This window comes from Scardinius erythrophthalmus, assembly GCF_964197995.2.
Source record: "Scardinius erythrophthalmus genome assembly, chromosome: 21".
In the NCBI taxonomy this organism is placed as follows: domain Eukaryota; kingdom Metazoa; phylum Chordata; class Actinopteri; order Cypriniformes; family Leuciscidae; genus Scardinius; species Scardinius erythrophthalmus.
The window spans coordinates 21,605,912-21,617,985 of NC_138241.1; the positions used below are offsets into that span (position 1 = coordinate 21,605,912).

The 12,074-nt window shown below is 36.6% G+C and overlaps 1 protein-coding gene across 4 annotated transcripts; it reads left to right on the plus strand.

Annotated features, from left to right (window-relative positions):
* The first annotated feature begins 4,538 nt into the window (after positions 1-4,538).
* Positions 4,539-11,508, plus strand: tlx1 (T cell leukemia homeobox 1). 4 transcript variants are annotated; one of them, XM_081351901.1, is made up of 5 exons: positions 4,539-4,700; positions 4,974-5,075; positions 6,734-7,272; positions 8,238-8,439; positions 9,435-11,508. In XM_081351901.1, exons 3-5 carry the CDS (start codon positions 6,804-6,806, stop codon positions 9,643-9,645), a joined length of 882 nt encoding a protein of 293 aa, XP_081208027.1. In that variant the 5' UTR covers positions 4,539-4,700; positions 4,974-5,075; positions 6,734-6,803; the 3' UTR covers positions 9,646-11,508. The 4 variants fall into 4 exon arrangements, with proteins under 4 accessions (XP_081208027.1, XP_081208026.1, XP_081208028.1 ...); XM_081351900.1 differs by having other exon boundaries at positions 4,547-4,700; positions 8,202-8,439; XM_081351902.1 differs by lacking the exons at positions 4,539-4,700; positions 4,974-5,075 and having other exon boundaries at positions 5,555-7,272; positions 8,202-8,439; positions 9,442-11,508.
* The last annotated feature ends 566 nt before the right edge of the window (positions 11,509-12,074 follow it).

The following is a 12,074-nucleotide window of genomic DNA, read 5'->3' on the forward strand; positions in this document are numbered from 1 at the left end:
TTTGAGCCACATAATGCAAAAGCTCAACATTTCAGAAAGCACCACACATTGATTGTGGGATGGGAAAGAACGGTTTTCCATAATCCCACAAGACCCAAGTTAGCACATGTCTACAGCTTTCCATTTTGCTTGGATGGAGTCATCAATATAATGTGCTCGGTTGCTGGCGCTCTGATATTTATGGCTTTCGTACTACAGAGTTGAGCCCCTGTGTCTGCTGGAGTGAACATGAATGAGATAAAGCTCAATATGGTATTAAGCTTGAGATGATACTCAAGAGTGTTCACTGGAGAAACTTTTTGCCATGAGTCAAAGTAAAACATGATTATAATTTACTGGCATATAAAAGTATAGCAACATTCAAGAGCGGGGGTTATTTGAACTTTTTTAAAGATGTAACTTGTTCTACATTAAGGTTTTGGTAGGAGAGACTAGGAGTATTTGTAACAATTGTCACAAATAAGTCAGTGGGATGAAACATACTCAGAACATGCTCAAAGTTCTCTGTTCATGAGACAAAGAAGTGCAATAGCTTCACTTTTTCAACAACAGTAAAACAATATATATATATATATATATATATATATATATGAATGAATATGTCTTATGAAGTTTGATGTCTTTATATAACTGTCTTATGTCTAGGTTGATGATTAAAAATCATTATCACTGGTTGTTTTCATAAATCATGGCACAGTGTACAACAAATCATGATCAACTTTGATTATACAGCCAGATGGAAGAAAATACTCTTTTTTGGGCAATGTGGATAAATAAGTCAAATGAAAATACGTGAGACACGTGAGATTTATGATTCATAATGGAAGACAGCTTCCTTACCGTCCTTTCATCCCCATTTTCATCTACATAGGGCATTTGAATGTTTTAAAAAGAAATTCTAGACAACTCCATTAACTGGTACCATATAAAGGAGAAAACAGTATTGCCATGGAAAGTATTACTTTAATCTGTTAAAATGTGTTAAACTACTGTTAAAATCTATTAATGGTACAATTATTTTTGGCACATATAAATGTAGTAGTCTATGAGTTACGAAGGAAAGTGTAAAATGTTTTACAGATGCCCCCATTCACCATTATTGACTTCATGGAGTACTCTATGATTGAAACAGTTATTGAAGTTTTAGTCCCCTCTGTTTTGAGTTGTTGTGATAGCCCTCCTTAGATCTACCACCCTGAAAGAGTGCTTGTTTTCTTTTCTCCACCCAATTAGAGATGACCTTTGACCCCTGAGAGTGATGTCTGTCCTGCCGCGCTGTAAGGCTTAGATAAATGTCTCATATGCATTTCAGCCTGTTTTCTTTTCTGAGCCGTCTAATAGTCTGCGATTAAACTGTGAAAAATATAAAGACATTCATAATTACTCTGTGCTTTATGATGATATTAGAGCTTTAGATAGACAGAATACATCGCAAAGAATATCAACGTTTTGTTTTTTTAAAGGAAATTTGAAGGAAGGGTCAATGTCAGTCTTAAATAAGGGGCTGTTTACACAATGTTTTCAACTGAAAACGATTTTTTTTATGTGTTTTGGCTGTTCATTTACACGACAACAGTTTAAAAGTGGAAGTTTTCGTTATCGTCTCCATGTAAACTACAAAAACACGAATTTGTGCAAACGGTGACGCCATGTGCATTACGTGTTCAGTCTATAGACGCGTAGTGTTTCTTTACAAAGTGACATCGCCAACTACTGGCCTGGCTTGAACAATACAGGATTTTTAGTCGTTTTCGCATATATGCATGAACGGGAATCGTTTTGACAACATTGTCTGTATGCGAAAAGGAAAAACTTGTCCGTACATCGTTGTCGTGTAGACATACCGTCAGTGTATCAGCTGATGCCACATACCTTGCTGTTTGTGTGGGGGGTGGGGTTTCATGGGAGATGCTAAGCTCTGGCCCACAGCCTCTTTCCGTCAAAGCAGATCATTAGGTGTGAGCTGAAGCCCCCGAGGCCTGTGCAGGCACCAGCTAGTCTGTGGCTGTGTTTCTGGCTTGTAGGTTTGGGCTGGTGGACCTGTTTGTTATGGTGTAGCGAGCTGCATAATTGGGACGAGGGGAGAGGGAACAAGGAGGAAAAGATAAACACAAAAACAGCCTACCTGTTGAAGGCACCGTGTGATGACAGATTATGATGCCTCTGGTCGCCTCTCGTGCTGCGCTGTTGATAATAAAGGAAATTAATGGCATTGTTTGGATAACTCCCTAATCTTTCAACATTTCGATACATATACATGTAGATATCGCAGTCAGGGATTTAATGAAAAAATATTGCCTGCTTTTCCCGCAATGTGATCATGAATATATGTATGAAAATCTCTTTATGTATTCAGAGTAGATGCTGCGGTGTTTGGAATATAATGAAGATAATGAAAAAGAAAAATTAGGTCACATATAATATGTAACTTTGATTAATGATGCCCTCCCTGCTTATTGTAAAATTGCTGGATTAATATCTATTCTTTTCCCACATGCTTTTCCCTCTCCTGTGCTCATTTCTTTATTCTTCCTCCTTTTTTTAAAAAAATGTAAAACTAATTTTCTACTTTCTCTTCAACTTTCCTCTATAATGCTTTCTTTCATTTTTCTTTATTTTTATAAAATGTTTATTAATTATTTAAAGGGATAGCTCACCCAAAACTCAATATATTGAAAATATTTGGTCAAATTAAAGTATTTTTGAAGACAATATATATTGTAAATATATAAGTTAATATTATAAATAATATTTATAATATAATTTTTTCTCTCGTGTTCGGCAGAAGAAAGAAATCCATACAGATTTATATGGATTAACACGAGGGTGAGTAAATAATGACAGAATTTCCATTTTTTGGTGAACTATCCCTTTAAGTAGGCTACATTTTCATCTGTTGAGGTAATAATATGAAACACTTCAAATCATACAAGAGGGAGACGTCTGATGTTTTTATAATCAAAATATGCTTAGTTACTATGGATATTCAGTTTGGCAATCTAGCAGCTAATGGTACAGACTGACTTCTAGAGAAGAGGGGTTTTTTTTCTGTTTGGTCCGTGGAGCTCGGGAGGGGGAGCAATAGTGTTGATCTCACACGTAATGACCAGTAGCTGGTGGGATGAGTCCATCCATCTCTGTGAAGTAAACAGGTCCCAGCTGGGCTACTGCATTCAGGATGGAAAAGGGAAGTGAGGCCGGCTTCAACAGCCTCCCTTAAATAAAACAGGCGACAGGATGCACCCACACTCAAGAGGACAGACACACCATCCAGTGACTTCCGCTGTCATGGGTGTCAAGTCCACTATTAGACTGACTCCACATGGTGCCTGCCGTATGAAATGAGACTTCCCATGTGTTTGTGGGAGTGGGGATTCAACAATAAATCTGTGCTCCAATTCAACCTGTGAGCGATCTTTATGCCTCCAGCAATAACCATTATGAAGGGCTGCGTTTACTAGCTTGTAAGTTGTGTTGTTATATAAGATTGAGTGTGAAAACGGATGAGATAGTTTGTATTTTAAGAGACAACATACAATCTCCAACATAACTTTTGTTGTAAGACTAAATGGCACAGTGGCTAAATTGACCTTAATGTTTAATGATATAGCTTTGCCAAGTTATTGCACACACAAATTGCATTATATTGTATTACCAACAACACTTATAATATACATTCAAAGATTGTGCAAAAATTATTATTGATTAGCTGTGATAATGATTTAATAACCTTATTAAAGAACATTGTTATTATTTGATGAAAGACGTCATATTATGTCTGAACACAGTCATAACATAACCTTGTTTTGACTTATTAAATTTGGTGCAGTGGCAAACAACCAGTTTAATAATTTGCCTTATTCACTTGCATATTAATTTGACTATAGGTCAACATTAGTCAAGTTATCCTCTCATTGCAAAAGCATTTAGTTTCTATCTCGACTGTAGGAAATATTGGGCAATTTGTCAAATAATTGTCCATACTATGTTTTGACAGACACATTATCCAGTAAAACAAGTCATTAGCATGGGAGACACAACAAGTTAATGGATGTCCTGTCCCTCAGCACCTCAGCAACTGATCTGGACAATTGTTAACCGGTGCTTGGTCATCATTCCAGTTTGCTTTTAGCAGACATATTCTGTCTCACCTTAGTGTGGCACCTTTCACATTTTAAAGAGGCCATACAGTTTGCTTGCACACTCCCTTGAGGAGCTGTCTTGGCTTCACACCATCATTTCAAATCATAGATCAAAAAGCATATTTTGAGAAAGAAAGCTTTTTGTTGCTTACTTGTTTTAGATGTATTTAAAAGTTTTATGGTGTATTGTATATTTTTCATGTGGTTTATATAATACATGCTTTTCCCTAGTATTTCCTTTTTAACAATACTGGCCAAAAAAAAAGCCCAGTCCCTTCCCCTTTGACATAATGCATTAAGAAGCTGTATTTGCGGAGTTCATCAATCTATTTCAGAGGTTAAAGACAGTGAACCTGACCTTCTGTCATCCAAAAATAAAAGCCCATTTCCCTTATCACAGAACTGAGAACTGTAATTTCACAGTGGACCTAAATGTTAGCGAAGTTCAAATATCCAATGAATAGCTGCTTAATAGATTTACCTGGTGTTTTTAAAGAGGACTGCGTGAGATACTTTTGACATGAGTATTTATTTTGGTCATGCTGATTTATGTTAGAGGTATAACCTTCAGACATTTCTCAAAAGATTAACTCCAAGAAATACAGACGATATATTTACTGTCTCTGTAATTGTATTTCAGATGTACAGCTAGTGAGCTAAATGAAAAACCAATCTGATGCTGCTACATTTCTGTTTTCATTTTATAGAAGGATGTTGTTGCAGAATGCATATAGAATATTTTGAAAATAGGAACATTACTTAAATATGAGATGTAAATGAAGCAGGGCTAAATTGTTCGCATGTCTTGATGAGAGTGCTGCATGAATGTAGATGTACTTGAAGCTGTCAGCAGCAGGGCTGTGCGCTCAGAGATGCAGCTGATGGAAGTGGCGCCAGTGAGCGCCGATGGATCAGATGTCCAGCATTACACAGGTAGACTGACGCACCACAGACAGTTCGAACGTGCTGGTAAATCGGGAACAAACTAGGGCTCACGTGATGCTGGGGGTCTAGTAGCTAACTGTAAAAGAGAACGTTAATAATTTTACGTTAATTAAAATCGAACGTTAATTTTAGCAAAGAATGACAACCTCAACAAATCGCACACCATACTGACAAATTCATTTAAGATATCATTTCTAAATTCCTTTTAAAATACAATCTCTAATATCTGGTAATTCAAAGAAAGAATTGTGACAGACGGCTTAAACTGAATGTAAATCATTTCGATTCCAGTCACATTAATTTGCATCAGAGGAATGAATTGTAGGCCTAGCATATAGACGCGCAATAAATATCACTTTTCAAGTGGACCTTATATGTTGATAATACTATAATAATCACATAAATGTATCTTCCCAAATGAGTCCAGCACTTGCTTTTTTTTTTTTTTTTTTTTTTTTTTTATGTAAGGGAAATCAGTCGTTTACCAGATGCAGTGCACATTAATGATGTATTTTTAAGCACCAGCACACTTAAAACTTATAATTAAGTCTACATCACTAAAAACAAAAAATGACAATGTTAGCGAAAATATATAGGCCTACACCATTATAAGCTACTTCATTAAACATTCATGTTGGTCATTTGGCCAGCATTAATCTGGAGCCCCATCAAATATTAATACTTAAATGCATCTTATACGTTAAATAATCACCACCTCCTTTCTTCCAGAAGGAATCGATAACCTGAAAGTGTTTGCTAATATCGCTTATTTGTTTTGTTATTGTCTGATTTAGAAAGATGAATGCATGCAAAATAAAATGAATAATTAAAACATAAGTTAACACATGAACACACTGCAACGGATCAATGCATCTTGCCAAATGAATTTGGATAAATAAATTCTGTCGTGGCTAACATTTAAAATAAATCATTTAAAATAGTTTGAAAACACATTTCATCCAGAATTTCCTTCGTATTTCATTATCTTGTTGAAATCTTAATAATCATCCATTTTTGATAGTTCATCAGATAAGTCAGAATGATTGCTTTATTCAGATTTAATTTCACAATGTATATAATATCGTTGACAGTATGGTTTTGATTATATTGTGTGATTTATCTGTCTCTAAAATACTGATTAACCACAGTAATTCATTTGAAATCTAAGAGTTCGTGGTCGCGAAATATTGGTCTGTTGTGAAAGGGACTCTCGCAAGTATTAAAAGTATCCAAAGACAACATTTCTCAACAATATAGACTGCATAGCCAAGATAATGTAGGCTAATTGAAATGTTTGTTTCTTTTCATGTGTGTGTTAAAAAAAAAAAAAAAAAAAAATCGCCTGTTTTTTGGTTTAATAAATCTTCTCTTTTGAGTTGCCCTGTGCTGAAGAGGGAACTCCAGTGAGTTTCATTGAACAGAATCGTGGTGGATTCTTTAGCCAATTGGGTCTCTCACCCCAGAATTGGAGGCTTAATTTTACCCTGCCTCTTTGGCATTTTGATTGATGTTCCCGTGGCTCCATCCGGCAGGCTATAGCTATAAGGGTAAAGGGAGGCAGTAAAAAAGACAATCGTCTTCAGTCTTTCTCACACATGCAGTCAACGCTATTAGATAACGACAAACTGGACTAAACTGCGTTTTAGTTTGCTGTATGATAACTGGGGTGACGTGGAGGATCCTGTAGGCTCGCAGGAGCGCGCGCCTCTCCACACCATGGATCATATGGGAGCGCATCTCCACCAGACGCACGCAGACACCATCAGTTTTGGGATCGATCAGATTCTTAACAATGCAGACCAGGGGAGCTGCATGATCTCCAACCCCAGAATGCAGGACATGGACTACGGTTTGGGCTGCATAGTCAGCACAGCCTACAATACCATGACTGGCAACTACGGCGTCAATAACTCGGCTGGATACAATGGAAACTCGTGCAGCGTTGGCTCCCTCAACGGCTCGTACAACATGAACTTGGGCGCGAATGTTAATGGGAATTGCCTTAATTCTTCGGGAGTGATCCGAGTTCCAGCGCATCGGCCGCTGAGCAGCGTTCACTCGTCCATTCCCACCAGCGCCTCTACGGTGCCAAGTATGGGAAGCATGGGCACCATTAACAATCTCACGGGATTAACGTTTCCATGGATGGAGAGTAACAGGAGATATACCAAAGAGAGATTTACAGGTAATAGAAATCAGGTGTTTATGCTTCATTGGATTTTTTTACGCTTTTCCTCGAAAATACACTGTAAAATGTTTGTATCATGTTGTAACAATATCAGTAATCAAAGCGGTCGAAAAACTAGCCTACATTGCTGGTTGTAACTTTGTCACAACTTTTTCTTAAAATGTTAAGGAAGCAATTAGGCTACGCACGATTTTATCACGCAGCAAATGCACTGATTAATATAATCTATAATGACTTCATTGTTAAAGTCCCTCGATTTTTTTTTTTTTTTACTATATTTCTGACAACAAGGACATTTTAGAACTTTCGATATAAAAATAGGCCTACTCGATATAAAGTTTAGTAAGCCACTGGTCTCGCGAATTAATAATTCGAGTCATCGACTATTGCAAATTTAATGCAACAGGCCACAGAAAAATGAATATCCACAAATTGTTTCCCCTAAGGGGACGTATCAATAGTCGATATACACGTGTCAATAGTCGAGGCTAATGTTGATTTATAATGCCCGTAAATATTATACATGGCCATTACTGTTTTAGCATTATTATGTAAAATAATTACACACTGCAAATTGTGAAAATGTGCAGTTGTTACCTTTGTTACAGTTATCAGGCAAATTAAATAATTCTATTTTTGATCCTAATAAAATCACTTAGCCCAATTTAAACGAGGCACATCATTTTTGTTTGACAAAACATTTTACAGTGTTTTTTACATTTAACACACGTCGTCGAGGATCCCAAAAAGATAGGATATCCCTGTCTGCTTGCTTGGCTGAACTTATTTGATTTCGTGATTGTTGCATGCTTTTTTAAAGGACAAATGTCGCCTTTCTCCTCTGGAAGTCTCATTTGCTTCTCACTGCTTGGCTCTGGCGTTTTGCTGATTTCTTCCGCTTGCTTTCAATCTGTCTCTCAATATAGTGGCCCTCTCACCGTTCACTGTAACACGCCGTATAGGTCACCCGTATCAGAACCGAACCCCTCCGAAGAAGAAGAAGCCCCGGACGTCGTTCACGCGCCTCCAGATCTGTGAGCTGGAGAAACGCTTCCACCGTCAGAAGTATCTGGCGTCAGCTGAGAGGGCAGCCTTAGCGAAAGCACTTAAAATGACTGATGCGCAGGTCAAAACATGGTTCCAGAACAGAAGAACGAAATGGAGGTGAGCTTTTGTGATCTAATCATGGTTTTACACTCGCATGTAATGCATTCTTTTTCGTCTAACCACTAAACTCAGTTGAGTATTTTGTTTTTAAAGCAGCCTACTCCATGAGGTCAGTTGGGTCAGTTCCATAATGCATTCCAGGTGGTTTGTAAGGCCTGTTCATGCAGTTCACTCATTATCAAAGCAATCCAATCATAAGTAAATATTGAATTTGATCCATTTAAATTTGAGTGATCATTGACAATTGAATGTGTCCTTTTTTTTCCTCAAGACTTAATATGCATTTTTCCTGCTCTTACTATTTTATACATTCTGTTAGACCTAGAACTTAATAGAAACAGACCTGAAAATGACAGAAATTATGCTCTCATTTTGTAACCAAATGTTGCTCTAAAGTCTTTTGTTTGTGTTAGGAGTTATTTAACTGCTGCTGAAGCTGGATAATTGATGTTATGATTATTTAATGTTCTAGGCTATAACAAAAATGATTTAATATTTCATTAAATATTATAACATGAAAAATAAATCTTATTGTGATTTGGCTAAATAAGCGTTCGACACTGACATCCGAGAACCTGAAATGTAATTTAGCCTATATTGAATGATATTTATATATTATATAAAATATTTATACATTTCCAATTAATACATAGGCCTATATCATAGGCCTGAAGTATGCATAGCCTTAAAAAAACTGAATTGTGCTATAAACTATAAGCTGTCCATGCACATAATCTGAGTAAATTAATGACAAAAAATAATGCGCTTATGGGAACGTTTATGGATAAAGAAATAAAAGGGTGCGATTGACACCATGTAAGGACTGTCAGAATTATTTTGGGAAATCCACGTTATGAGACATGGCCTAATTGAGTGATAATATATTTTTTTTTTTTTTTATTCTTTGTAATTAAGATCCTGTGTTCGTATTTTTGGTTAAATTTACAATGGAATCCGCGACTAAATAACTCCTGTGATCCACATCCACACAGGCGACAGACAGCAGAGGAGAGAGAAGCAGAGCGACAACAAGCGAACCGAATTCTTATGCAACTTCAGCAAGAAGCTTTTCAGAAGACTATAAACCAACCTGTTACTCCGGACCCAATCTGCCTTCACAACAGCTCTCTGTTCGCCCTTCAGAACCTCCAGCCCTGGACTGAGAACACGGGGAAAATCAGTTGCGTTCCCAACACTGATTGAGATGGGCAGACATTTATGGACGTGGGATGTACAGAGGAATATCTCAACATCAGATTACTTTCTTCTTTTTAATGTAAAATTAGTCTTTCATTTGTAATATCCAACTTGTAAAAAAAAAAAAGGCTACTTGATGCTCCCCGTTACAGTCGTGCAGAATAATCTGTTTTTTGTTTTTGTTTGTAATGATTTTATCTGTTCGTTTTCAAAATGCAACAAACAATATGCAAAACATATAACATTCATTTTTAATTTGTATACTTCCAATGGCATAACGTTTGTGGTAACACGTTTAGCTATTAATAGGCTAAGTCTCTAAATATTATAAATAAAATACGCTGTTAACATAAACGAACGAATCTTCGTAAAATTATGGGCTCCCACAAGCATAGTAGGCCTAATTTAATTAGGTCTGCTATTAAAATGTTTAACTTTCCGGAAAATTATAACAAACTTAATAGTCTTATCAAATTATCTTGCAATTAAAGCTATATTATCCACTGCATAAATTATAACTGAAAAACATCGACAGCTGAAAAAATAGATTGGCCATATTGCCTAGATTTGCTCATCGATATCTTTGCACATGGTCAGAATCTTGCACAATGCATTACTGTCACCATTATGAAAGCACGTAGGCTACAACGCAACCTCTCTGTATAGCCTATGGAAATACGGTAAGCATCAGTATGATTAACTGGCTATCCTTGTTGTCATTGGCAGGATTAGACACATAGCCTACGGCCTCGCTGTAGACTGAAAAGCGTGAAAAGAGTCGTGCGTAGCCTACGGACCTCCTTGCCATAATGAGGGTGATTAAACCATAGGGGTGAATTTAGGATGAGTGGGACACTTTTGCCATTGAGATGACTTGGAAAAGGTGTCCCAGTCAACCTGAATTCACCATATGTCTACTTGATGAAAAAGACACCGACTTTAGCGTGTAAAGGGTGCTCTAATGTTATGTGCACTTTTGCAAAAAGCATGTGAAAACAACGAACGTTCATAACTTCATTGGCTTCTTGGAGGAATGAGAATAGCTAAGGCCAATCAAGATTAATTCTCACTATTTGAACGAACTGTTTCCAATTGTAATCAGCCAATGAGCTGATGAACATAATTTTATGAATATGAACAAAGTTATTATAAAGTGTTACCAATTCATTTTTCGATAGGCTATCTTTTTTTTAATTCTTCCCATAATTGTAATATAGGCTATACGCTTGCAGAGGGATTGCATTTTTGCACGTTTGTTAACACTTTCATCAAATTCGTCCTGTGGGTTAAACATTACAGGAAAAATGGGCCCATGAGTCTACATTAATGGGCCGGCTTTTATTCTTTGCTTGTGATAACTAAGTGAGACTTATTTTTTCACCTTAGCCTATATGGTGAAGACGGAAGCGTGATATAAATTAAAGCACTTGATATGCAGAAATATGCTGTTGCAACTTTCCAGAAAAATTATTCGTTGTCAAATATGTAATTCTTTTAACATTATTTGTAGTGCATTTATGTTTAAGTTTTCTGGATATGTTCTCAGAAAGAAGCAGCCATTTATTTTGTTCAATAGGCTCTAACTAGACTTAGCCTAATACAAATGAAAGAGACAACGCCGAAATATCAATGTTCAGTAGGCCTAGTCTAACCTGTAGCTACACGTCTAGGCTACATTTTACGCATCCAACAGTTTCTCAAAGGCATCAACTTGGTAGTAGCCTACTGTATGTTTATTCTTTTATATTGAAATATAAGCTTATGTGATACAAGATTTTTATTTGTCCTTTATTTTCTTCGAAGATGGCGTGACCTATAAAATCTATATTTTATTATAGCTTGATATGAATTAAATATCTGTCATGTCTCAGCCTGGGTCTTTCTAACTTCGATTTGTTTAGCGCTTCTTGTTGAGTAACCATAGCAACACCTCACAGGGCTTGTCATTTTGTGGATAGAATGACAGTTTTGGTTCCATGATAGATGTGTTGGTGAATAGAGAGTGCATATGTGTGTTTGTGATATTAACGATGTGCAGATGTGATGGTGTTTCTGAAACTAAGCAGAAGCTTATCCAATAGGCCTAACGTTACGTTTCATCATCTCTTCCGAAATCGCATAATGTGTCGCTTAAAACCTTCCAGAATGTTAAGAGATGGAAGTAATTTAGCGCAGAAACAGGGGCCAATTAACTGTCTTTAACGGAAACATAGGCTACGGTAAAATATCTCATTCATACCACGTGGTGGGCTGGAAATAATGGCATGCGACGAGAGTTTAACTCTATAGGCCCACTTTAACATATAAATGGTATATTCTTAATAATTATATTAATTATTATTATTATTATTATTTTTTTTTTTTTTTTTTACGTCCCCGCGATAGTTGCGTACGGCTACCTCAATTTAGGCTACTGGCAGCATTCCCACATTATC

Excerpts from the sequence above, each read along its gene's own strand:
- tlx1 (XM_081351900.1), top strand. The coding sequence starts at position 6,804 with ATGGATCATATGGGAGCGCATCTCCACCAGACGCACGCAGACACCATC. Across the intron at positions 7,273-8,201 it reads TACCAAAGAGAGATTTACAG|TGGCCCTCTCACCGTTCACT; the intron begins GTAATAGAAATC and ends CTCTCAATATAG. Across the intron at positions 8,440-9,434 it reads AACAGAAGAACGAAATGGAG|GCGACAGACAGCAGAGGAGA; the intron begins GTGAGCTTTTGT and ends ACATCCACACAG.